This window comes from Pituophis catenifer, unplaced genomic scaffold (genome assembly GCF_029215685.1).
Source record: "Pituophis catenifer annectens isolate HBS135680 unplaced genomic scaffold, rPitCat1.0.hap2 SCAF_2, whole genome shotgun sequence".
Taxonomy (NCBI): Eukaryota; Metazoa; Chordata; class Lepidosauria; order Squamata; family Colubridae; genus Pituophis; species Pituophis catenifer.
The window spans coordinates 139,679,141-139,707,032 of record NW_027256882.1 but is presented as its reverse complement, the minus strand read 5'-3'; the positions used below and the strand labels follow the sequence as shown (position 1 = coordinate 139,707,032).

Sequence of the window (27,892 nt, the reverse complement as noted above, 5' to 3'; positions counted from 1 at the left end):
CAGTTATCTGCAGAGAATGGAACCCTTCAATAGACTGTCTGCAACTGTTCAACCAGGCTAAGTTTTCTATGCCCTCCATCTCCATCTGTGGTTCCATATGCACCAGCATTTAAAAAGTCAGTCCAAAGCATTCTTAGGAGTGAAGTGTGGGGCAGAGGGAGAGCAGTGGGCACGTGGAAAAAAAGACGGTAAACTTACAACTACTGTATACACAGTCAGGGATACATCTCAAAACCTGGCCACTTCAACATCCGGGCTGTAATGGAAAAATAGAGAGGCTGTATGTAGACCAGTATGTGGCAAACACGTATAAATCCATTCTAATGGAGAGGGGACAAGGGTAGGTTAAGGTGGAGCCTTCACTGATCAGGCCCCTTAAAAACAAAACATCCAGTGGAGAGATGTTTCTTGATTAGATGTCAGCTAGTATAGTATAGACTTTATTGTCATTGTACATCATGTAAACAACAAAATTGGTTAGTTCGGACTCAAGAGGAAAGAGAGTTCACTTTTTTCACCTTTGGCAAATTTAATTCTTTGCCCCCAAAGTCAATGGCAAGAGAATCAAAGAGAAGGAGGAAATTGTTTTCTTCTCAATTGCCTCAGGTTTAAAAAGAGATGACTATGGCCTGGCTTCTTGCTAGAGAAGATATTTAACACACTTCCCCACAAATGTAAACTTTTCAGATATATTCTTTCAAAAAGCAGCCACCTTTTTCCTGGGTCTTTGTAACTTTCCAGGTTACAAGTAGCCCTTGACCTATGACCAAAATTTCTGTTGCTAATGGAGACATTTGTAAAGTGAATTTTGCCCCATTTTATGACCTTCCTTGCCACAGCTGTAAATCACCACAATTGTTAAGAGAGTAACATGGTTAACTGGCTTCCCCATTGATTTTATTTGTCAGAAGGTCACAAAAGGTGATAACATGACCCAGGGACACTGCAACCATCATAAATATGAGTCAGATGCCAAATGTCTGAATTCTGATCATATGACCATGGGCAACGGTCGTAAGTGGGGAAAAACAATCATAAGTCACTTTTTTCAGTGCTGTTCAGTCACTAAATGAACTATTTATTGTAAGTTGAGGGCTACCTATACTTTGAATTTTTAAAAAATGTTTGGAATGATGTTAGGGTTAGGGTTAACCGTGCATATTAACTACCTGAGGAAAACTGGACGTAGCCTCCACAAAGTGAAACCAGGCTGCGGTGGGATTATTTTTGATTATCACATGGACAGCAACATAGTGGGGAAGAAAATAAAAGGCTAGATTGTCCCAATATTATTTTGAGTTAACACAGATGCAGCTGAACATATTGTATCTTTAGAAATCTTCAAGGCGCTCTGCTATAATTCTTGCACTTTCCTACTCGGCTGACCTCCAAATATCTCAGTTTTCAAACTCTACATTATAGAGTCAGAATGACTGAAGGCTGGATATTGTTGAAGTTGCAGTCCAAAAGCTTAGGAGAACTATAAACAGAACTGTTTAATTTTTTTATCTTTAACAACTTTTACCTTTAACTACAATTATTAGCTGTGGCCTAGGTTCTCCTGCAACAAACTCTCAGGTTCTAGTGATCCGATTTTTGGTAAACACTCTGACAAGCTTCATACCTAAGCTCTTGACCAAAGGGGTTTGTTGGAAAGAGTCTTCCACCAGATGTTGGTGATTAGAATTAGAACAGGAACAACTGGTTAACCTTATAGATTCCTGTCCTGGGTTTGAGCAAGTCTTTTTTTCAGACTTGCTTTTTAATATGTAGAACCGGAATTACAGTAACTTGCATTCTCACCGTGATGAAGAGATGACTGAGCATTAAAGGATAATTGAGAAAATGGGGATTGGGCCAAGAGCCTTTTGTATTACAAATACGCCAGCAATAACAATAGCACTTAGACCCAAAGATGCTTTTTTTCAAGAGGCAACTGGACTTTCGGTTTTTTCTTTGAAGACGTTTCGCTTCTCATCCAAGAAACTTCTTCAGCTCATAGCACTTAGACTTATATACCACTTCATAGTGCTTTATAGCCCTTTCTAAGTGGTTTATAGAGTCAGCATATTGCCGCCAACAGACTGGGTCCTCATTTTACTGACCTCAGAAGGATGGAAGGTTGAGTCAACCTTGAGCCCTGTCAGGATTAAACTCCAGACTGTGGGCAGAGTTAGCTTGCAATATGGCATTCTAAACACTGCGCCACCATGACTCTAAACAATCTAAGTGTGAGTGTATAACCTGCCAAGGATAAAGTCAGCTAAATAAATAGACCTTTAAAAAATTTGAAGAAAATTACCCAAGCCCAACTCAATGGAGGAAGTAAAACTTTTATTCAAATATCATAGTACAGGGCACATTTCTTTTCAGCTTGATTTTGTTTTTGTTGGGTATTTTTTTTTGTTTTTGCTTCTTAGCTTTTTTTTAAAAAAAAAAGAAAAAAGAAAAGAAGAACACAATTCCCCTCCCCACCAGCACTTTTACAGTGTTCACACAGTACTTGTGCATTTTCTGCTTTGTTTTTTTGTCTGTATTCTACAGAGTATCCTTGATGTAAACGTTGTTTGAGCAAAGCTATGACAATGAGGATCTTACTACATATGCCCCAAGTCTATTATATAAAACAAAAGCTTTGTTATATATGTAGAGATAGAACTTTCATATATACAATTAGTCAAGATAATATTGCCAGCTGCTTCCGATACAGATCAAATATTTTGACTGTTTTTTACTTAACTCACATTGGCATCACACAAGGGCATCGGCAAGTGTGGTTAAAAAAAAAAGTCAATATGGTAGTTAAGACAGTATAGTCAAAGCCTGGCCTCTTTTTAAATGTGCGTTATATAAAACACAGGTGGAGTTTTGATTGCACCATTGTGGGTCACCATCTTGACTTTTTTGGACCATATCCTGCAGTCACCCTTGGGTCATTACAAGAATACAGCTTCACACTGTAAACTGTAACCCATGGTTTCCCAACCTTGGAAACTTTATGACGTGTGGACTTCAACTCCCCAAATTCCCCAGCTGCTGCTGGCTGGAGAATTCTGGGAGTTGAAGTCCACACGTCATAAAGTTTCTAAGGTTGGGAAACCCTGTTGAAACCCTGTAGCTGAAAGCCTTCAGTCTTTAGCATAGCTCATGTGTCTGACCTCCTGGAATTTGCAGTCCCAGTCAGTAGCCATTAGTTTCAATCCTACTTTGTTTGCCCCTGAAATTAGTTAAGACACATAAAGAAGACTGAAGGCTTTTTTTTTTTAAGTAAAGGAACGTGGCTGAAATTTCAGCAAAAAGAAAAAAAGAATCTCCATGTTCAGAACTGGAACTTCAAAATAATAGGCAGTTTGGCCCTCCCTCTCTACCAAGAAGACAAAAAAAACCCCTCCAGTTTTATAAAGAGAAAGTCTTTGGATTGATCTGGCAATCTGCATAATACAATAGAAGAGGCCTTTCCCCTCCCTTTTACTCCACTGCTCTTTTCAGCATAACTGTGAGGTAACAAATACCTTCCTACAAAATATATATCATAATAGAATAGAATAATAATATAATATGCTTGTGTCTGTCATATATATAAAACAAAATACTTTACAAAATGGAGACTGGGTTGGTGCTCAGTTTAACAGTCCAATACTTGCCAAAACCAACACAGTAATACCCGAGCAGCCCAATGCCCTTTTCTTTTGACACAGAGAACTGATTTTGTGATGAAAGTTGCAAAAAAGGATAGTTGAAGTAACAGTACGTACACCATATGCCATGCATATTTTGTTTCCAGATTGTTGGTTTAAAAAAAAAAAGAGGTTGGGAATCTTGCACTTATTTTGCTATAAATGTGCACCTTGCATGAACCTCTCTGAAAAGAAAGAATGCAATAAGAAAAGTAAAATAATTTATAAAAGAAAGAGAGGTGTGTGTGTGGGGGGGAGATGCAGCCTCTTTATCTAGTTTATCTCAATTGCATCCAATAGTGGCTGTGAAAACTAACATTCCTTATTTGGATGTTTTTCTGCTTCAAAATGGATGGTTGTAAATACCAGGGGATGGGGAAGGAGCAGCTCCTAGAGTTCCTCAAAGAGTGGTCCTCAGGGTCCCAGGGATGAGAGGAGGAGCTGGCACTGTTGCTTTGAAAAGAGGACAGGCAGGAAGGAAAATGTGCATCTCAGTAGAAAGAAGGAAATGAAGGGGATAGAGAAGCAAAACAAGGAAGTCTTCCAAGCAGCAGCTGCCATTTCTAGTCAAGATTCCTTCTCTCACACTGTAGATACCAACGTGCCACTGCCGCTGTGGAACAGAAAGAAAAAGCACACAATTCGGCCCAAACTCACTTCACCAGAAAGAGAGAGAGAGACAGAGATATAATAACCAAGAATAGATGGAGGAGCACCAAATAAGTAAGCTGCAATTCATTGATACTGGAATTAGGGAGCAAGGGTAGAGAGAGGGTGGGCAGGGAGCAATGAGTAGACTATTTGCAGCTTCATTGCCGCTCAGAAAGGGCAGCTTCTCTTGGGGTCCATCTAGTAGCAGAACCCACTACATTAGAAGTGGTTGCCATACTCAGAAAACAAAAGGAAAAGAAGATTAGGTTGCTGCTCTGTGACATCTAATTGCTTGGATGTGGATTCTGCATTCATTCCTGGTTTTGTAAGGGGCATTTCCATCACCGTGTCTCAGTTTGAAGGCCACAGGAAAAAAAAGTGTAGTCTAACAAATATGTAACTAGAGATGCAAGAAGAGCCAAATGTGGAATCTACTATTCATTCCTGCTTCAAAAAAACTCATAGTCTGTTTAACTGGGAATATTGCATTTAAAACTCAAGTTGTGTCCCAGTGAACAAATGACTCATGAATGCACTGCAGAAAACGGAGACATGTTGTGTGGTGCACCTTCAGTTAATTCAATCCACCAACCATGTCTGTTGAGAATGCCTACAGCCCTGCATGAGTTGCAATGCGACGTAAAGAATAGTCATATTTTCCTGTCACTGCACACAGCAGGGGAAACTCTGCGGTAATTAACACAGTGGCATTCAATAAAGCTCATCTTCCTTTTAAGGCTGACTAACAGGAAGAATGAAAAAGGATACTTTATGGAATGATGATGTGCAAGAGGTCTGGGCATGAGAAAAAAATGCAAACAAAAATGACCGCTGCAAAAAAATGTAGAGAAACTGATATCGTACAATGTACAGAGAAAAAAAAAGGATGATTACAAAGAAGAGAGCAAGGAAAAAAATGTAACGGAGAAAATGCAAAGTAATTTTGACGGGAATCAAAATTGTTTTGGAAGTGGGTGAAAAGGAGCCTCCAGTAGTGTAAGTAAAATAATTAATGAATGGTTCAACATTTAGTAGGGAGTAAGTCATGGATGCATGCTGTGTCCTTAATTGTTTAATGTATTTATGAATAAATATATAAGTAACTAGACATTCTGTCACCCATTGAGTCATTGTTTCAGAGATATTTCCTTACCTAAATAGAGAAACAGAATAACTATAGGTGGGCAAAAAACCAAGAATGATTTCTTTTATCTTTCTTCCCTCCCTCCCTCCTTTCCTCCTAGAATTCCTGCCAGCTTCCTCATTTGCTTTGCTTGTGGGAAGCTTTCCAGGGAGAAAGTATGTGGGCAAACTGGCAGGGACTTGCAAGTCCAGGATTAGAAGGCAGGTAAGCGGCTGTTGCCAGATAGGAGAGTGAATACAGGAGTGTGGAAGAGGAATGGTGTGGATTAGGGAGGGCATGTGGGATTGTGCAGGAGGTGCACAGGTTGGGTGTGCAGGGGTGTGGTGCATGTTGGGAAGGGAACATGGAGGTGAGCGAGAGGTGCCATGTGGATTGGGGCGGACACACAGGAATGCAGCAGAAGTCAGGAAAGGAACATAAGGATGTGCAGATGGTCATAGTGGCACAAACACAGAGGGGCTGGGAAGGTTGTAGGTGTGGGGGAGACTTAAACTGAGCAACCTGCAAGTTTTCCTGCTGGCCTCTCCACTGACTTGTGGGAAGCTGTCAGGAAGCGTTGGAAATGAAGATCATGTGACTGCGGCCGAGTGTGGCAGTGAAGTGGTGCTAAAGTTGCAGCAGCACAACTGCTCTGAAGTGACTACACCTTTCCCAAATTTCATTCCCAAGGGAGTAACTAATCCTGGCATTCTATACATTAGCCCATTTGAGGTGCCTGGGTTCAATAACTGTTGCCCTATGACCGCACCATTTTGCCCAGTTCATGACAATGAGAAAGACAGATGCTTATGGTGACATTTGAAGACGTGCTGATTGAAAATGTGGGCACATCCTAGATTTGCAGAAGATGCTATGCTGTTGGCTAAGGAGCCAAATTATATGCTAGTGAACTGAAACACATTATATGATGCCACAAGCATACAAGTACCAATAAAGGAAAATATTTGTAGTTCATGGTTGAAATGAAGGGTCCTTTGGTACCCTCTGAGCTTGGTTGTTTTCTGGCAGTCGTTTCATTACCCAAACTAGGTAATATCATCATTAGTGCTAGTCTGGGTAACATCATCACTAACACTGATGATGTTCCCCAGTTCAGGTAATGAAACATCTGGAAGGGAACAACCAAGCTCAGAGAACAGCAAGGACCCCTCAGGTATACAAGTCTGAGAATTAATGTATCAAAGATCAATGTAATTTTGTTTGACATGGAAGATGGAGTGAATGAATTCAATTAATTCATAAATAACAACACACACACACACACCAAGAAAAGTAGATGAATTTGTGCATCTTGGCAGAATGTTTATTAAAGATGAGAAAATGGATGAGGAAAATGTCCTTTTCCCTACTTAGTTATATGGAAGTAAGAGTTGGGAATGTCAGGAAAAACATAAAAGTCAATCGAATGCAATGAGTATAGTTATTTTGGAAAAACAAGAAGAGATAGGATCAAAAACATATGAACATAAATGTGAACCACCTACAAAAAGGTGACCAGCAGGAAAGAAATGAGTTGAAATAATGAATAAAATTTATAAAACAAAGGAAGAGTGAATGGGTTAACAGGAAGAACACCAAGGAAGTTGTGGTTGAATGCAAGAACCTTCAAAAAAGAGGTGAGAAGTTTAAAGAATGAATGTATGAAGTGGGGTATAGATATAGCAGAAGTCATGCCACAAGGATAGAAAAGTATAATGAGATATTCCTTGTTATTTATTTGCAGCATTGTTATACAGCCCACTCAAATGAGTCTGAGCAAGGTGCATAAACATTTTCTGCATTTTTGCATAATACTGGCTTGAAAGGGAAAAATCATGCGGGCTATATATGTGTGAGAACATTTCAATTCAAGAAAAAAAAATAATAATAAAGGTGAAGATCCTCAGTGTAATTTATATCCTTTTTGTGAAGAGCCAGAGCCAAATCCATTCAAAAATACAAGCAATTATGCCATGCCTTGCTCAAAAAAAAACCCCAGGGGATTTGGCCCCTGGACTCACAGTTCCTGCATGCTTTAAAAACATGTGGTTCTCTGGGAATTTCTTTCATTCAAGCTTCTGTTAGGCTGTGTGACCAATCTGGAAAGCTAAACCAAGATTGGACCTGGGAGGTTGGACTTTAATGGCAAAAATTGCAGAGCTGCATGCTAGACTAAGGAGAGTAAAAAAAAAAAAAAATTCAACTTCTGTATAATTTTCAGGACGCTATATAGGGCATGTCAGTGAAACCACCAGAAATTGCATTCGATGTCACTTTTAAAATTTTGCCCAAACTTTAGCTTCTCATATTGAAATGAACTCTGTAGATTCATAATGGATTTGAAAATGAAGTATCTTACCTGCTTGAGGGTCTTGCCCCATAGTCATCCAGTCCCTGCAGAAAAAAAAACCAAAGGGGGGGGGGGTATATCAGCTATGGAACCATAATGCATTTGCCACAAATATAGCAATGGAAGTTATGCATCTGCCTTGTCCCAACAGCCTCCCAAGGCATAGTCAAAGTACTTGGTCTCAAAAGTACGACAAAAGACATTGGCCAAAAAAAAAAAAAAATTATGTTCATTTCACCAGAGGGTGATCTTTTATGGCAGATCTGCGAGATTAAAAATAGTCTCCAACATAAAGACATGCAGTGCAAGGATGCTAAAAAGGGATTGTGAAAAATGCTATATGCACGTTGCAAAAACGCTCTGTGGTGAATACAGCTTGATAGCATTTCAGTTCCTGATGGAGGAAAGCTGTATCCTCCATCTCTTTTGCATGTCATCTTCTCTTCAGAGAGAGGTAGAGCAGATGAAGTCAAAGCAGCCATGCACAATGAAATGCAGCCTGCTATTTTCATTGCTGCTCTCTGATGCATCCAGGGAAGAGAAGAAAAAAAAATAATAAAAGTGCTTATTTTTCCCTTTTTTGGTGAAGTCTAATCATACAGCTACTATAGATGGAGTGAAACATATTTGAGTCCTACTATGTTGTATGACAGAGTATAGGTAGTCCTTGACATATGACCACAACTGAGCCCAAAATTTCTGCTGCTAAGCAAAACAGTTGTTAAATGAGTTTTGCCCCATGTTAAGACCTTTCTTGCCACAGTGGTTAAGTTGTTAAGTTAGTAACGTGGTTGCTAAGCAAATCTGGCTTTCCTATTGACTTTGCTTGTCGCAAAAGATGATCAAATGACCTCGGGACACTGCAACGGTCACAAATACATGCCAATTGCCAACTTTTGATCATGTGACCATGGGGAAGCTGCAACGGTTGTAATTTGGAAAACTGGTCATAAGTCACTTTTTTCAGTGTCGTTGTAACTTTGAATGGTCACTAAATAAATGGTTGTAAGTCGAGTACTACCCATACTAAATTGTGAGTCTTTGAACATGGCTGACCTACAACTCCTATCAGTCACAGCCAGCATCATCCAGTGATGAAAATGTTGGGGAACTGAAGATCAAGTAATATCAAAAATGCCACCAGTTCCCGATTCTTGATTTCTAAAAGGAATCATAATCTTGGATAGTTCTAGGGATTTTCCGCCAGCCTGAACTAATATACCCTTACTCCTGTTCAGACCTATGAAGATATTTGGCTCAACTACAGTACTTGTAATCAGTTTTCACCTGATTACGGGAATAAATATTCTAAACAAAAATATAAAACGTTAGATCAGATGTCAGCTGTTCAGGCAGCCTGTAGTTGAAATGGAAGGACTATACTCAAATATATTCAAAAAGTACCATGGTAGCCTCTTAATTGGTATATGTGTGTATTAACGATAAGTCACATTCTTCTTTTGCTGTGATCCTTGGCTCTGACATGTGTCTAGCCAGAGAAAAAGGGGCTTCTGAATGAAAATCCCTGACTTGAGCATCAAAGCTCGCCATTAAAGAAATCCAACGTCTTTCTAGCCAAAGCCACTATTATTCTGTAACTTATCTCTTCACAGCACACTCTGACAAAGATACTGAATTCTAAAGACCCCAAGAAAAGTATGGACTCTTATGCTTAGAAAGTCTCTGGTAGTGTAACCTCTTTACAGCCAAAAATAGTGCCTTCATTCTAATGCTAAGTATTCTTGGGCTGGTACCATTCTTCTCAGTTTGCTACCCTTGATAGGAGATAAACATTTTAATGTGGTTTTCCAACAAAATTAAATTCAAAGTGATTTACCTCCCACCCACCCATCCTTCTTTGCCTACTAATGTGTACATTCTGTTTCTGTGTCCTTCAGCTTATTTTCCTTGTCTCCATCCACCCATTAGCTGGTGTTAATCTTCTCAAACCTCTAGAGACACCACATGGAAGGTCCAAGGGAGAGGGGATGGGGGAAAAATAAGCATTGTTGGCCTAAAAGCCATTGAATTCTGCAGCTAGATACAGGTAGAACAGCCATATGTTACCAGTTGGGTATTTACATTGCCCTTTCCTGCCAGTCTTTCTGCCTTACCCATCACTAATTTGCCAATCAGTTAATTCTTTACCTCTACCCATACTATATTGCTTTTTTGACAACTGTTTACATTTGTTTTTTAATAAGCCTTTCATCTCACTGGCTTCTTGCGAATGAGGAAGATGGGGAGCCAGGATACACGTGTTAGGTAAGCCACAAAGATGCTTGAGGCAGAAAACAGGCTTTTGAAACCCCAATGGAAACATTGCGTTCTTGGGACTTACGGCTGTTGACCTAGAATAAGGCTGGTAGGAGGCAGGTGACACTGGGAAGAGGCCACGGGAATATTCATTAATTGCACAACCGTAGGGCATAAGGTACTCCTATAAATAATGAATACAAGCAACCTGTTGGCAAGATAAGCCTCACCTGCTTGTACGAATACCTGTGTTACGAAGCAGAAATTTTTAGGAAGGTTCACTTCAGCAATGGTGCAACCAGATCTACTTTTAGCAAGGCAGCCTCCTACCTACCCACAATGTACACACCGTATCAAGTTTCCTTCTGGTAATCAGCTTCAAAACATAATGGCAACAGTAATGTCATTTGATTGTTGGGTTGCGTGTGGAAGATAACTTTGCAGATTTAGCACAAAGAAGGCAGAATAATTGCTACATCAAAGGAAGTGGCTTACTCACTTCCTGTTCTAGCTTTCAACATTGCAGAAGAATTTTCCAAACAATTAGAGGGAGGCAACAGAGTTATCAGGGTTATACTAATGGCATTATTAAGAAATAGTACCACAAGGATCCGACCAATTCAAATAGATATAAAGTCTAACAATAAGGAGTTGGGTGGGTTTGGAAATCTTGTTGCTCATTGCCCAAAGAACATTTCACAGAATCAAGCATCTCATCACAAGGCTTCCCTATCCTACAGGGGAAAATAATGAGTTCAGACGGATATTGCAAGTTGGCTTAGTTGAAAACAAGAGCCGGTAGTCCATCGGTGGGCTAATCTGAAGTTTGTTCCATTCAAACCACAGTTCACATGGACTAGCTTTACTCAGACATTGGTCTGAGCCACGTTTATGGCTTAGTAGTCCGTGAACCAGACTTCTATGGCTTGTTACCCAAATCACAGTTAAAATACGCTTTATTAATACTCAGCTAGAACCCTCTCGTTTCGCTGTACCAGCTGTAGAAAAAGTTGCAGTGCCAATTCCTCCTTTATTCTTCGTAATCAGAGCAGCTATATTTAAATGATCTAAAACCCATTTCATTCTCACCAACCCATGCAGCCATTTGATTTAAGCCATTTTTTGATGGTCAACGACCATTTCAAAAGTTTAGTACAAATAAAGATTTAAACCATACCCAACCAAAAGTAGAAGACATGTACCACTGATACCCGCAGAATGGGTTATCTGAATTGGTTCTCTGAAAATCCACCTTCCCTCTCCACTGAAGGAGCCTTAGAATCTACCTCTGGTAGAGTCCCTCCTGATTGGTGTATTCACTCACAATGGTTAGGCCCCCTCTCCTCTGAGTTGAAAAGGTGTCTCACCTGGGGGAATGCTGGCGCCGCCACGCTGTACGGCCTCTGTTTGAAAGTGCTGACATTTGGTGCTTGGAAAGTTCGGGAGGACATGCTGTAGTCGGGAGGGGGGATATCATCTTTGTCCAACAGGTTGCCTGTACTACTGCTTTTCCCCTGGCTGAAGACATAAACACATTTAGTCAGCATCTCCTCTGTGGCAGAATTTTGCAAACAGAGTACACTTTATAAGCCTCATTCCTTGCACGCAGACAAAATTAGGATTCTTCAGATTCTCTTCCTCCCACATGTCTTTCTCTATGGGAACCTACTCAGAATCACTAAGGGAACATCCTCCTCCTGTCACCACCAAGGCCTGGAAGCCTTTCCATCCGGGGCCATATGCGTTCATTATGTTTACCACATGAAACACTGTTGTAGGACTTTTTCCACCCAATATATTCACACTGGCTTGCCCCAGATCATACATGCATGCGTATACACACATATATTTATTTATTTATTTATTTATTTATTTATTTATTTATTGCGATTTATATGCCGCCTTTCTCCCTAGGGACTCAAGGCGGCTTACAAAATGACAACTTCAATACAAATCACAATACAATACCAAATTAAAATCAGTAACCCAATTAAAAACGATTTAAAATTATACCAGTGTACCCCCAAACGGATCAGTTTAATTGGCGGAAGAGCCACGTCTTCAGCTCGCGACGGAAGGAAAGAAGGTCGGGGGCTGTCCTGAGCTCAGTGGGCAATCCATTCCAGAGGGTCGGGGCTCCCACAGAGAACGCCCTCCCCCTGGGGGTCATCAGCCGACATTGTTTGGCCGACGGCACCCTGAGGAGGCCGACTCTGTGAGAGCGCACAGGACGATGGGAGAACGGCTGGAGATGGTCCTGCAAGTACCCCGGGCCTAAGCCATGAAGGGCTTATGTATCTCTGTATGTACAAATACATGGATTTTGTATCTCTGTATGTACAAATACATGGACAAATGTATACACCCACGCAAAGAGGCCCCATGTACATTTTCACAGCAGAGCCTGAAATCTTAGTTTGAGAAACATGAAGCCAGTCTAATAAAATTCCTAATGAAAGATAAGCCAGAAGAGGGCAATGCAGGACAGATCCCGCTTCTGGCTAAATAAACACAGGGCTTGTCTGTTTGAGTATAAACATTATTCAAATGTCAGATGATTGCACTGCATTCATGAAAAAACACTTTCTTACCTCATATGTAATCTATCGCTCCCATCACTGTCCAACACACGTGTGTAGGAGAAAGGAAACCAGCCTCTCCTATAACACAAGTAGAAAAAAAAGAGAAAAAGATCCATGTTTTTTTCCCCCATTCAGTGAAGGGGATACTGAAGAAGGAATATTAAGCCATTAGAATTTCAGTATTCTGTAGCCAAAGTAGAGATGCCTATAGGCCACTTCTCTCAATACAGCGTAGTAATCTCCAGGACGTATAAGCCTCAAAGCTTAGCTATGCAGTCAAAATGAACCAATCTTCTCTGTGTTCCCATTACAGTATAACCTCAGTTTGGACTATTGACAGCAGAAACAGAAAACAGAATGTGTCAGAGAAAGAAAGGCACAATAGATACTCTCTCATCAGCCCTAGACACAGTGAGACCCAGTGAAGTCCAGTTCTTTATTTGTTTCATCTGGTTACTTGTTAGGAAATATCTTCTTAGTTCTAGGTTGCTTCTCTCCTTGATTAGTTTCCATCCATTGTTTCTTGTTTTGCCTTCTGGTGCTTTGGAAAATAGTTTGACCCGCTCTTCTTCATGGCAACCCCTCTAATATTGAAAAATTGTTGTCATGTCATTCTCAGCCCTTCTTTTCACTAGACTAGATAAACCCAATTCCTGCAACTGTTTTTCATATGTTTTAGTCTACAGCTCCCTAATTATCTTTGTTACTCTTTTCTGTACTCTTTCCAGAGTTTCTACATCTTATTTATAATATGGAGACCAAAACTAGATGCAGTATTCTAAGGGTGGTCTTAATAAGGCTTTATAATAAAGCATTATATATTATTTTCAATTATAGACCGAATCTTGCCAGACTAAAGCTATAACCTTCTAACCTAATAGCTATACCCTGGTGTTTATCCAGGGTACACCTGAAACGCTTCCTACCTAACTGCCTCCCCTTCCCCTCCCCTGTGCAATCTCTTGTTTTAGGCCCCTCTCTGGAACGTGCTGCCTTCTCCCTGGGAAGCCACAGTGCTCTTGTGGACATGCCACTTCCTCCAGCTGTATATTTCATCTCATATCTGTACTATTCAAAAGCCCTACTCATTGAACTAGCTGTTGAGTACCCACAAAGCTTTCCCCGTGTATTCCATTTTCTATGGGAAGAATCCAAAATGCCTCTTAATTTTTAATCCTAGTCTTGAATAAATTAAATATCCTCCAGTTGAAAGAAAGATTAAAAAAAACAACAACAACCCAATAAAGAAATTGTCACTTCAAAATGCTTACTAGGTTATTTACTACTCTCCATTCTATGACATGACAAAGTTTACGAGGCAGTAGTATGGTTGAGGTCATCCTTTCTTCCTATAATTGTTTTTATCTCCAGCAACTCCAGGAAGAATGGTGATGATGTAAGGGAGGCCTGGGGATGAATTGTTTGGCCACTTCTTTCAAAACGTAGGGAACTGTGGACAGCTTTTTAGAAATATGTCCCCTTCCATATGCATCAACTGCACCAGTGCTGCTTCTCTCTGTGCCTTTGACTCTGTCACTCATGGAAGGTCTTTGGCAGGTGATTTACTCCCAATTTACTCCCAGATCAGCTGCTCTTTCAGAAGATAGTCACTTCCCAGTGGTGGGAATTCTTGCAGGATCCAATCCAAGCTTTCAGACTTGCACTGGAGCCCATCTCCAAGGAATTTCTCTGCCTAGGTTGGAGAGACATTTCCTGAAGATGGGCTCCAGACTGAGTCTGAAAACTCAGAAGACAAAACCTCTGGTCCCAGTGACCGACCCAGATTGAATCCTGCAACATTATCCTCGGACACGTATATTCCCCTTCATTCATGGGGGAATTCTTGCCTCATCTTGCCTTCCAGTTCCTTGGATTCCTCCCACTCCTCCCAAAGGCAGGGAGCCATTACACCTTGCTATCCTTCCCCACCCTGCCAACGTGACAGCTTTGCTGCTTCAGTGCAGTAACTTTGCTTTTTTTTTTTTTCTTGCCAGAAAACAAATGTAGGGAAGCAAAGGCAAGGAGGGAGGCTGTGGGGAATAAGACACCAGATGAACATTTTTGAACTCCCCTCCCACTGGCCAGCTGGGCAAAAGCGCCAGCAAGCTTCATGGCAGCCAAGAAGTATGATCGCAACTGAGAATTTAGGGAGTGAAAGCATTAGCGATGTAGAAGTGTCTTCAGACAGATTTATAAGGAACTGAACATATACTCCACCTGTCAATTGCTTTAAAAATGTTCAAAATGTCACATTACCGAATGTTGATGGTTTGCCAGTGAACTTCAGCAGAGTGGCTTTGGCAATATGCAACAGGATTAGATGCCAAAAAGAGCTGGAGGCATATTCAGCATGCGTGTTACAATAAGAAGGGGACATTAGAACAGAAGGCAGTATTTGAGTACAGGTAGTCCTCGACTTGCGTTTAGTGACCACTTGAAGTTACAATGGCACTGAAAAAGTGACTTATGACCGTTTTTCACATTTACGACCTTTGTAGCATTCCTCATGGTCACGTGATCAAAATTCAGATGCTTGGCAACTCACTCATGTTTATGATGGTTGCAGTGTCCAGGGGGCATGTGATCCGCTTTTGCGACTTTCTGACAAGCAAATGGGTGGGGAAGCCAGATTCACTTTACAACCGTGTTAGTAACTTAACAACTGCCATGCTTCACTTAACGACTGTGGCAAAAAAGATTGTAAAATCGGGCAAAACTCACTTAACCAAACTCACTGTCTCGTATAGCAACAGAAATGTTGGGCTCGATTGAAGTCGTATGTTGAGGACTACCTGTATCTAGAATGATTTAATCCTGGATCTTTTAAAGGAAAGCTGCTAATATGTGTGGCAGTTTCCCCAAATGGCCACAGGTGTCTTACTGCCATCTGTTCTTTTACTTTGTGAAGCAAGATTTTCTTGCTGTCCAAATTTATTGTGCACAATCTTACCAGCCAGCTACTTTCACACCCTGCCAGCTTTCCGGGTCACCCCATGGACATTGGACGCTTGGGCTAAAAAAACCAATGACCAGATCAGCAGACTTCCACCCTGACTAAGGCTTCCTAATCTGGTTCTGCTAAATATGACAACCATTTGCTTGGCAACTGGCATTTGTTGTTAAGCCAGTCACAAATTGCATGGACAAAGGAGTAAAGGTACGGCTATATTTAGTGAAAAATGGAAAAAAGACCGAAGCTCCAGATTTAGAGCTTTAAATACTGAAATGTGGGGAAGGAGAGAAGAAAAAAAAAGATAAATATTCAGTATCTATGAAACAGCTTACCTACACAACTGTTGCCAAGGAAGACTTTTTTTTTTGCCCTAATCCTAAGCAAACCTATTATGCCAAAGCAAACCTGCTGGAGGGATCCACCCCAGCGACAGCTTTTATTCCTAGTTACACTACAGACTCTCCAGGAATTAAAAGCCTACAATTTCTGCCCTCCCTCTTCATTTTTTTTCTGGCATTCCCCAGCGTGGGAGCTGTGTTGTTGAGGGCAGAACTGTTTATTATACATTCCACTTCTTGGCACATCAACTTCGGTTTTGGCTACCAGAGCAAAGATTTCCAAATCAGGGTAAGGAAAAAAGTTCATTGGAAAGTCACGCTACGTTTTAAGCATAAAGAATAATAATTTGTCTTAGGCTCAAAGCTCATCAGAGTTCCCTAATGTAAAATATTGACTTGCGGTGTTTGTCTCCTCTCTTTCTTTGATTTTGCATTTACTTTTTAACACAGATGCAAAATGCTGGAACTGTGGTTGCAATTTCTGTAGCAATGTCACACTGGGGAAAAGACCAAAACGACGAAGAGGATCACACATGAGACAGCCCACACTTTGCTCTACCTACAGCACCCCAGCATACCCAAATTGTACCCCTGAACCTTGGGGACAAAAGGAAGCATGGCTTTGGGTGTCTGAGGATGGCTCAGAACAGGCAATTGTCACTACCCTTCCGGGGCTCTGAGAGGTTTAAAAGTTAAGTTACAGTCCATAACATTGATTATGCCCACCACTGTGCTAAGAAAGCAATTGAATCCTGAAGAAAACACCTTAATATCATCAGAAGCAAAGAAAAACCAATTCTGAGGCCCACACACTGACAAGCATACTCACAATTTGGTCTTTTCACTCTCTCCATAATGCCAGCCATCTCGGGCCTCAGGCACTAGCAACGTAATAAGGTCTCCTTCCTTGAAGCTCAGAAGGGTGCTGTTGTCCCCAGCAGCATGAGAGAAAATGGCTCGCACTCTTGTTCGGCCATTTTTTTCTAGTCCTGCCGCCATGGAGCTGGAACGGGGAAGTGTCTTGTTTTCAGCTGAAAGACAAGACAGAGATTGAGTCCACTCTTTTCGATAAATAAACCTTTTTTTCTGTTACTTTACTACTGTGCTAATACTTCAGTTACTGGAGAAAGTTTGTCAATTTTTTTTTAAAATAAAAGATTGCAGATTGCAGATTTACAGGTAATCCTCGACTTGCAACCATTCATTTAGTAATGGTTTGAAATCACAACAGCGCTGTGACTTACAACTGGTCCTCACAGTTATGACTCTCACATTCACATGTTTAAAATTCAGGTGCTGGCAACCAGCATATATTTAGGACGTTTGCACTATCTCAGAGTCATGTGACTGCCATTTCCCTGACAGCTTCCGAAAAGCAAAATCAGTGGGGAATCCGGAATCATTTAATGACATGATTCACCAAATAACTGCGGTGATTCACTTCACAATTGTGACTAAAAGATAGTTAAAATCATCATCATCTAAAACATTTATCTCTTGATCATAAATGTCAATAAATTTGTAACGCAAAAGAAAATACCAAATTTCCTGATAAAACACCCACACAGATACGATGTACTGAGCAACCTACTTTTTAAAACAAACATTACCTAGTGCTAGATACCTGTGCATTATGTAGAATTATTAATAATCATAATTATGGCATATGAGGGACGTGGTGGCTCAGTGGCTAAGACACTGAGCTTGTCGATCGTAAGGTCAGCAATTCAGTGGTTCGAATACCTAGTACCACGTAACAGGGTGAGCTCCCATTACTTGTCCCAGCTTCTGCCAACTTAGCAGTTTGAAAGCACGTAAAAAATGCAAGTAGAAAAATAGGGACCACTTTTGGTGGGAAGGTAACAGTGTTCCATGCGCCTTTGGCATTTAGTCATGCCAGCCACATGACCACGGAGATGTCTTCGGACAGCGCTGGCTCTCTGACTTTGAAATGGAGATGAGCACCGCCCCCTAGAGTCGGGAATGACTAGCACATATGTGCGAGGGGAACCTTTACCTTTACCTTAATTATGGCATAAAAGGAAGCAATGAAAATTGTATTTTTGTTATTATGGTTCTTTTAATGGTTATGCTTGAATTATGCTGATTATTTAGCTGTGTTTTAATTGTGTATGCCAACCAGAGTCAGAGGCGTGAGATGCGTAGCTATATAAATTCAACAAATAAATAGTAACACAGTACAATAACCTCATCATGTTCCATGCAATGAGTACTTCGTTTCTTGCTGGAACCAAGCAATGCAGCCGTAGTATCGGGGCTCATATAATCTCAGTAGGTGGTAACATCTGGTTGACTTTCTCTGAGCTCCAAGCTAAACAGGGAAGGCCAGGGAAGGCCTCGGATGAGAAAACTTTCATGGAATGCTTGTGCTACTGACTAGCCTGGAAGTTGAAACACATCCCAGCTGGTAGCAGTGGAAAACTACTTCTCTGGTGTTGTCAGGAATGCTGCAAACTGTGTCCATGAAACTGAGCCTGATTCAAAGGTACATTTTACCTTAGTCACAAGATAATAAACATTGCAGAGTGATGTCAGTCTAAAGGAGACATTGTTCACCACTGTTCCTAGTATGATGCAAAAGAACCAAGCCTGCTGCACCACTTTGGAGATACAGCTTTGTTGTTCATAGCTTTTGTAGGAAAAAAGCTTCAGGTATGTGCAAACATCTGACTCATCAACTTCTATTGTGTAAGGGCTTGCAAATAAGAAACAAGCACATCTAATTAATTTCTGACAAAGCAAACTGACAAAAATTTCTGTCAGCAAACCTGATGCAATTTTTGAACTGTCTTAGCTCCCCAAATTTTCAGTGCTTTCTCAATACCAGTTCTTGTTTCTACCAGCAGAAAGATAGGAGATCTAACTGGACCCTTTTAAAAGACTCAACATGAGAAATGCTTTAGAAGTTGGTGCCATTTTTGTGCTTCTATGCCAGCTTTCTCCAAATCTCTTGGGACTGTTGCAATGGCTGGGGATTTAGGGACCTGTAGTCTTTGCACAGGTGGAAAGCCTGGAGAAAGTTGTTTTAGGCCCTTTCTCCTACTGCAGGGGTGTCAAACTGGCGGCCCGCAGGCCGATGTGTCATATGCAGGCCACACCCACCCCAGCTCTGTGAAGGGAAAAAAGGTTGTGAAATGTCACGGGATATCAATGTGACACCGCGAGTTTGACACCCGTGTCCTACTGTGTTGCTCTATGGGAGTTCAATGGCCATCTCACCCACAATCTGACATATGTGGTCCTCCAAAATGGAGGGAAGAGGAGAGAGAAATAATCTCTTACAAGAATGACTTACTGGCTGCATAGCTGTTTTTCGGCATTACACTTTTACGCACAGGGAGAGTATTGGAATAAGAGTCACTCAATTGCTTCTGAGTTTGTGGTGGGGATAAGGACTTCGGCTGAGGCGGCTTTCGGTCAGGCCAATGGCTGTAATCTTCACCTTCTGAGCCAGAGACGCCATTCATTACTGGAATGGTCTCTTGTGCAGACATTCGCTGGAGAAAGAATGGGGAGAGAGAGAGAGAGAGAAACACAGATATGATGCTCGATACAAGTGTTTGTTTCGCACAACCATTCTGCCTTGTTCAGAAAATAGGTAGTCTACATCATGCTGCCCTCTCATTTTTCTCACCACTTCCTCCTTAATTCTTTATTTTTCCTGGCAGAGAGTTGGAAAGAACAATTACTGATTAAGGAGGAAAAAATGGAGCACAGTGTCTTTTGACTGGCAAACTGGGGAAATAAGTGGTCCCATCAAACGGCTTTAACCTGTACAGGTAGTCCTTGAATTACAACCATTCATTTAGTGACCATTTGAAGTTACAATGGCACTGAAAAAAGTGATTGGTTTTCACACTTACGATTGTTGCAATATCCCAGTGGTCACGTGATCAATATTCAGATGCTTGGCGATTAGCATGTATTTATAATGCCTTGGAGTATACTGTCCAGTGGTAAAATCCAATTTTTTTTTACTACCGGTTCTGTGGGTGTGGCTTGGTGGATGTGGTGTGGCTTGGTGGGTGTGCAGGGGAAGGATACTGCAAAATCTCCATTCCCACCCTACTCCAGGGGAAGGATACTGCAAAATCTCCATTCCCACCCCACTCTGGAGCCAGCCAGAGGTGGTATTTGCTGGTTATCCTACTACTCAAAATTTCCGCTACTGGTTCTCCAGAACCTGTCAGAACCTGATGGATTTCACCCCTGGTACTGTCCTAGGATCATGTGATCACCTTTTGTGATCATCTGACAAGTAAACTCAATGGGGAAGCTGGATTCACTTAACAACAGTGCTACTAACTTAACAACTACAGTGATTCACTTAACAACTGTGGCAAGTTATAAAATGGGGCAAAGCTCACTTAACATCTGTCTTGCTTAGCCACAGAAATTTTGGGCTCAACTGTGATCGTAAGTTGAGGGCTACCTGTAATATGACCTCAAATCATGGCTCTTCTTGAGCTAGCTTGAAGATATTCAACTTTGCCCAGAAGGACATGCCAAAATAAAACCATTCTTACCAGGATATACCACATTGTATAATAGCTGTCAGAGTACTATGAGTTCAGCTGCTTTGTGCTCAAGTTTGCAAATCTGTTTAACTTAGAAGTTCTTCACACAGTTCCTGGCCAGCCTATCCCAGGTGTAATCATATTACAGCTGTAGAACTGGACTGAATAAATAAGTTTTGGACAGCAACTGGGAAAATCATTAATGCAAGGTAATGAAATGAAAAACCAAAGAGCTCTGAATTGTTTAAGTGGAAACCCAAATACTTCAATAGGAGGAAGCATAAATTCTCTTAATCCCTCAATTTTCCTATTGCCACTGAATTTAGCTTTTGAATACAGATGTAAATTTGGAACCCAGTCAGTTACTGACTTCTGCAAGTTTATCAGCAATGTATCAACAGATTTCAGCTCCGGTGTCTTGTTTTTCAAGAATGAACAAAAAAGGCCACCCGAAAGGCTTCTTGTGACAATACATTTTAAATTGTATTCTAATTATTTATTGTAACTTAATATACTGCTTTCAGTTTACACTTAAAAATTAAAACTGAGGAATTAAAACAGTTAAAAGGCCAAATAAAAATCACCCCAACCCTAACTGTAAGTTGCTAGGATTCAATGCCCACCTTCCTAAACTAGAGCAGATGGGGCCAATCTTGGTCTCAAGGGGATAAAGTTGTTCCAAAGTGAATGGAGAGCAATAAGAACATTTTATTTGGGACTCTACCTGTTTTGTCTCCTGAAGGGAAAATAATTAAAGCATTCTCTCTCACCTTGAACACCCAATTCTTTCTTTGCAAAAGTTATGTCCTGAAGGTAACTGGAAGCTAATCCATATATGTAAATACCATCACCAATTGGTTAATACCAGGACTCTGAAGTATATTGGAAACCTGCTGGCCACCAACACAAATCCTGCAGAACTGGTGTGACACTGCTATGGTAGCTCTCATCTGCCAGCAAAATGGGCAGCTGCTCTCTGCAGTTTTTCAATAGTCTTGAAAGGCAGCATCAAGTACAGCACGTTGCAGGACTTATGAAGTTATAGTTGCTAGGCTGCTACTTCAAAAGGGGCCATTTAAAATGTAATGAGGCTGTTAGCCTCCTTAACTCTGCAGGGAGTACACTCCAAGACTGGGGCAGCAACAGAGAAGGCTTGAAACCCAAAATGCCAGCAGATGAATTTGCCTCCTTAGATGATGGCAAACTCCCTCAGATGATCTTAGTAAGCATGGAGGTTCAAACAGAAAAAAGGGTCTTTTCTCAAATAGCTTTGTTAGGCTTTGGTGGTAATGACTAGCACTTCATATTTTGCCAAGAAATGAACTGGCATGTTTATATTCTACAGAATAAGTGCAGTGAGACCTATTAGTTTTGCAAAAGTTGTCTTTAATTCAGAAACAATATGTGCTTTGTATCTGAGCAAAATAAGACAACATACCCAAAGTATGGAGATTCTTAAATGTACAATAGTCATTTTAACTAAATCAAAACCTAAATCCATTTTAATTCTAATCCCTTTGCACTTTAGAAGTGTGTGACTTCCAACATGCCAGTGAAAGGACCACTGTAGATTTGACTTAGAGAAAAATTTGCACACCCCAGTACCAAACCTACATCTTTCTGTCGAAAGATGAATTATGACATCTCCCCCCAGTTTATCAATCCACGCTATACTTACTCCTACAAAAGGTGCCAGCTCTGGAGGGACTGGGAGAGGTTTGGCACCAGGTATAGGGTCCGAGATGATGAGATTTGACTTGGATGTTGACAGAGGTGTAGCCATAATTGAGCCATTGCTGCTGAGGGCCATCTGCTGCATAAGCTGGAGAGCACGGTCTGGGATCTTGTTGGGATCTGAACAAGATTGTTGCCATAATGGGAGCTTCTGTGTCAAGATATCTTTTCCCTGAAAGTTGTCAAAATGAAAGAGAGAGAGAGAGAGAGAGAGAGAGAGGTCAGAATGTAAGAAAAGGTAGGTAAAATGAGGACCCGGATTGTGGGGGCAATAAGCTGACTTTGTATAAATATACAAAAGTATGAAGCTATTGCTTAACACATTGTAAGCCACCCTGAGGCTCCGGAGAAGGACGGTATACAAATCAAATCAAATCAAATAAAAAAAAAAACCCAGATAAGATTTTAATCCAAAAATGGAAGGAAATCAACAAATTCCCAAACAAAACTTTCCTGAGAATGGAACTGGTACACTAACTGGCCAATGATTTTTTGATTCTAGGAGAAATTAAACTATTGTAATTTTGTAATTTACATAGATTGACTAGGTTTATTTGCTAGTTATTCAGTTAGAGCAGGAAAAAAGGCTGATTTGGTGTTTGTGTACCACTGCTTTGAAACTGTTCTCTGAGATAAAGCATATCTGAGAAATGAGGCTGGGTAAGATTCCATTTTTTCCCTTTTAGGTCCACTGTAAAAGGGGGCAAATCATAAAGGGAGAAAATAATAATATTTTCCATGCTAATCAGTCAATTTTCACTGTTCAAGGTTGGAGGTGTCTTTATGATTGCCTCATGAATCTAAAAGATCTAAAATCTAATAAAACATAAAACAAAAGGAGGAGAGGAGAAGACATGATAGAACAGGTCTAGTCAAAGAGATTCATATATATTAGGCCTGCTACTAGTTAGGACACCAAAAATATACAGCCAAAGAAATGAACTAGACCCAGTTGTGATAATTTAATTTTAAAAAGGAAACATTTCGTACTTGTCAGTCTCAGGCAACTGCAAGACCCCTTTCTTTCATTCAAATTCACCACGGTGTTATATTAAACTAAGAAACACAGTTAAAAATCACCTCAATCATTGCTTACTTATAGACCAGATAAACATTTAGCTCTTTCTAAAGGCTATTTATTTTCTTTAGGGTAGACGTAGTGTTAAATATAAAGCAAGAGCTTCTATTTGTGTTGCTGGGCTGCAGCGGCCTCCCTTCCAACTTCACTCCCAAGAACAGTTTCAGCTTGCTTCCCCTTCCAGGAGCTCTGACCTGATTAAGGAAGTTGGAATCTTGGAAGCCTTCATTCACATATAGAACCCTTTAGCATATGCAGCATTTTTAATCTTTTTAAATTTTGCACAGCTGTAAAGGCACAGACACAATGAACCATGTGATACAAAGAAAATACTCCAATCCTCATAAGATGGGGCCAAGCAAAATTGAAATCCTTCTCAAATGCAAAAGTAGCCAGCTCTATTTTTTAAAATTTAACACAAGTACTACATGTTCGTTTTGAGAAAAAAAAAAACCCTCAAGAGCTGTATAGCCTAAAATAATCACAGGTGAGAACCTCTCTTCTATAGGGAATGTATGTACTCTTCCCGTCTTGACACAGGCAGTACCAAAATGTTGTAACTGAACAACCTGAGAAAGGAAAAGAAACTGGAAAGCCAGGACTTGCACATTAAAACCTCTGTGCATTTCTCTGGCTCCTTCTTCCCCAAATACCTCAAAAGAGGTATTTTACTCCAGTGGCTGTTCACAAGTTGTTATTCCAGGCACTTTTTCCTTAATTAACCGAGCATGAGTGCCGTCAAGAGAGTGGTTTGACCCAGGGGTGGGATCCTACTGGTTGAACAACGGGTTTGCTGAGCTTCGTGCATGCGCTCTTGCTTCGCTTACCCATGCGCCAGACACAAGCTGCACGTGCATGTACAATTTCCATAAAATTGAACTTCCGCGTTGCAAACAGGGAAAGGAGCAAGGAAAACAGCTGAGGACAGCCAATTCAATCTGCCGCCCCGATCAGCTGGGCTTCAGAAGCAGAAATAAAGGTCAGTATAACCCGGGGGGCAGGCAGGCGGGCCCACTTTCACAGCAACAGAGAACCAGTTCGCTCTCTGCAGGAAGTGGGAACTACTGGTTCGGGTGAACCAATCCGAACTGGTAGAATCCCACCACTGGTTTGACCTGACACTGTTTTCAGGAATATGTAATTCTGACACAAGCGAAAATATCTAACATCCTGGATGAAAACATTTAGTACTGAGCGCCAAGTGGGAGATCCTTGAGGAAAACGAATGAGCTGGGATATAAGAAAATGCCCAGATTTTCACATCTATCCCTTTCTCTTCACTTGCTCCCTTCTTTCACTGGATGGAAATCACATGGACATGTCTTCCTGAGGGGCAGCCCGTTAAAAAACTCCTTCCACATAAACACATTCAAACCAGGTTACAAGCCTCGCATCCCCAATTTTAATTTCCTGATTAGAAAAATCTTCTGCTTCTGAGTTGTTCTGAAAAAAAAATGTTTGAAAGAGAAGCATATAAAACGTGGGTGTTCTGGGGCAAAAGGAATGTTGAAAAAAGACATGTAGCTGGCGGGGGGGGGGAACAACAGATCCTCACAGAAACATTTACCTCAATAAACTCACTCTTTCTCAACAACGCTGCCCAAGCAGAGTGGGCTCACTCTCTCCTTTCTGCTCTCTTAACAGCTGAAGGTTCAGAACAACCGTTAGGGGCAAAAGGTAAAGCAGGAAGTAGTACGTGTGAGCTACTTCTTTAGGAAAAAAACAAAACGAAACCGATTGCTTAGTTCTGCACATCCCCTAGGATGCCCTCAAGGTGCCTAAGCTGCACAGATCAGCTGCTCCACAGCAACCATGCTATCTGAAAGGAGGTCTGAGAATAGCCTTTGGCAGCCCCCAGGTGAGCATAGGTCAGCTGCAGGAGGGGAGACTGTCGCATAATGGCTGCCTGTTATTTGGGTCTTTGACCAAGAACATGAGAAAAGGTTGCGTTTTGCAGAGAAGGCCTGTCAGATGTAAATGCCTTATTCTCTAATGTGTAAATAATGTATATATGGAACATCAGGGGTTAACTTATTACTTGAGCTTTAATGTATTCATATTTTACCACTCCCATTCCTGGCTCCGCCCCTTGTATATAAAAGGAGTCATCCTCCCCATTTTCCTTGCTTCTATCTTGAATATTCAGCGAATATAGAATGCCTATTATGATTAAAGAGAATTATATTTAAACCTATAACTTCTATTATCTTTATTGAGTCTGATCCTGAAAATATTGCAACAAGCTGGTAGCAGAGGATGGTTAATTGACTCAATAAGTAATTAAAAATGTCCAAGAAAGATAGGCCCAACACCAGGGCCTACAGCAAAGAAATAGAAACTGATCAAGAGATGATCAACGAATCCACTAATGCGATTTCGAGAGAATCCGAAGAATACACCACTGAAGAAGAAGAACTGATGAGTGAAAATAACGACCAGGAAGAAATCGAGATAGAAAATAACGAACTCAGGTCAGAAATATTAAAAATACTAAAAAGCCAAAAGAATGATGAAAGCCTCATCGCGGACCTCCAGGAGATGCTGAGGAACAGCGGAGCAGCGAGAGAGAAAAACATCATTAAAGAAAAACCCAAAGATCAAAAAACTGTGAGTGAAATGACTACTGAGAAAATAGTTGTAAAAAAGAAAAGATGTGACCCCGCGCGAAATTTTGAACGGCAGCCATCTTGGTTTCAACGAACTTCAAAAGAGAGTGAAGCAGAGCCAATCAAAACGCTCAGTTCAAAATTTCTGGCGCGAAAAACGCTATCAGACGAAGAAAGTGAAAAAGAAGTCTCAAACTCTTCAGATGAACCAAAATCAGAAAGTGAAGACGATTTAACAAAGTCTCAAGTAGAGTCAGCAATGAAAACACTTTTTGCTGCTTTTGGGCCAAGATTGAAAATTTCTAAGACATCAACGAAGAAGCAAGCAATCAAACCGACAACTCAAGACCTGCACGCTCCCATCCTGACTTCGAAAACGACGACACCCGAGCCCAGAGAGCCATGCCGATTCCGTCCTACACCGCAGACAGAATCGAGTGCCAGCACACACAAGAGAAAGAGAAGAACCGCCGCCATCACCAAAGCCCCAAAAACCGAGCCAGAGACCGACTCATCTGAAGAGGAGCGGATCGAGAGAGCTGAAATGGAGAGAACCTTCCACAACGGCGCCAAAGAAGAAATGAGCAACGCGCATGTGCAAAACTACGTAGACGGCCCCGAAAGACTTGAACTGGCCAGAGAACCGCGCAGACTCGTTACAAGCATCCCAATGCCGTTCTGTAATTTCCTGCACTTGAGAGACCACGGACTGCCTCAGGTTGTAAGTAATGGACAAAATAATGTGGGGAACTTACCCAGTGACTTCCCAAAACTTAGAGTTGATGGCATTAATTTACAAGAGTGGTACCAACAGCTTCAGGTTATTTTTATGAAAGAAAATTTACTATTCTTTATAACTAGTCCTCCAAGAAGACCTTGGACTTTAAAAATAGACTGTTTACATCATAGAGCATTTTTCATAATAATTTCTAGCGTGTCTCCTGCAATGTATCATAGCATCAAACCAAACCTAACTGTATCAGAAATAATTCAATGCATGTTTAATCTATTTCACAGCGATAGCGTAGCCACAACCACAAGAATGTCTAAGGATTTCTTTTCTTCTAGAGTGAAACCAGGGGTTTCTATAAGTGAACATTTGATAAATCTAAACAAAATAAGAGCTGAGCTGCAATTGAGGGGGGAAGTGATTTCAGATCAAACTATGAAAAGTGTTATTATCAATTCACTTGATCCATCATGGGATAGCTTTATGTCACACTTAGATACCATTAATTTGGGATATTTATCAATAGAAAGTCTATCTAACAAATTGATAGCAGAAGACAATTCAAGAAAAAATCGTTCCAGTAACCAAACAGAACACAAATCTTTTAGGAAAGTAGTCTTTCAAGATAAATATAATGAAGCCTTTAGATGCCACAATTGTGGATCCAGGGAACACAGTAGAAGAGACTGTCCCAAAGTCCCAAGGGAGAGACATAGGCCAGAATATAGGAGCAAATACAATTACAGACAATCTTCCACAGATAGACACAAATATAGAAGTCCACCAAACTACAGAGAAAGTAGAGGGGGTAGAGAAAATTCAAAAGAGAGAAAATCTGGGTCACTAAATGGGCTAAATAAACAAGACAGCACCAAAACACAACAAGATGAGAACAATAATTGGCTTATTGATTCTGGTGCAACAAATCACACCACTAATAACAAAAGTATATTATCTTCATTTACAGAAGATAAGTTTGTGATAAAGGTAGCTAATCAAGAAAAGGTTCAAGTATTAGGCAGAGGAAATGTGACCTTGCCTGGTTTAGGGAAAATAGAGGGGGTATTATTGATCCCAGAAATACCTCACAACATACTAAGTGCTATAAAACTAAGCAGAGAATCTGACATCAATATAGTTTTCTCAAAGGGGAAAGCAACTATAGAAAAGAACAAAACAAATGTAGGCACTGTGATGATAAAAGGGGGTCTACCCTATCTGATAACCAAAGAAAGATGGTTACATAACATTGATTCAAATATGGAAGATTGTATTG

At 40.7% G+C, this 27,892-nt stretch overlaps 1 protein-coding gene across 2 annotated transcripts in view; it reads right to left on the bottom strand.

Moving 5' to 3' along the window:
- Positions 1-27,892, bottom strand: part of BAIAP2 (BAR/IMD domain containing adaptor protein 2) — a 178,682-nt gene that overhangs the window by 8,073 nt on the left and 142,717 nt on the right. The window contains exons 8-14 of one of the 2 annotated variants that reach the window (XM_070934710.1): positions 22,147-22,374; positions 19,247-19,448; positions 16,760-16,961; positions 12,649-12,717; positions 11,425-11,575; positions 10,143-10,241; positions 7,811-7,845 (exon numbers count right to left, since the gene is read on the bottom strand). In XM_070934710.1, coding sequence (XP_070790811.1) covers positions 7,811-7,845; positions 10,143-10,241; positions 11,425-11,575; positions 12,649-12,717; positions 16,760-16,961; positions 19,247-19,448; positions 22,147-22,374 — 986 coding nt within the window. The remainder of the gene's footprint in view (positions 1-7,810; positions 7,846-10,142; positions 10,242-11,424; positions 11,576-12,648; positions 12,718-16,759; positions 16,962-19,246; positions 19,449-22,146; positions 22,375-27,892) is intronic. The other variant, XM_070934709.1, reaches the window with a different exon arrangement.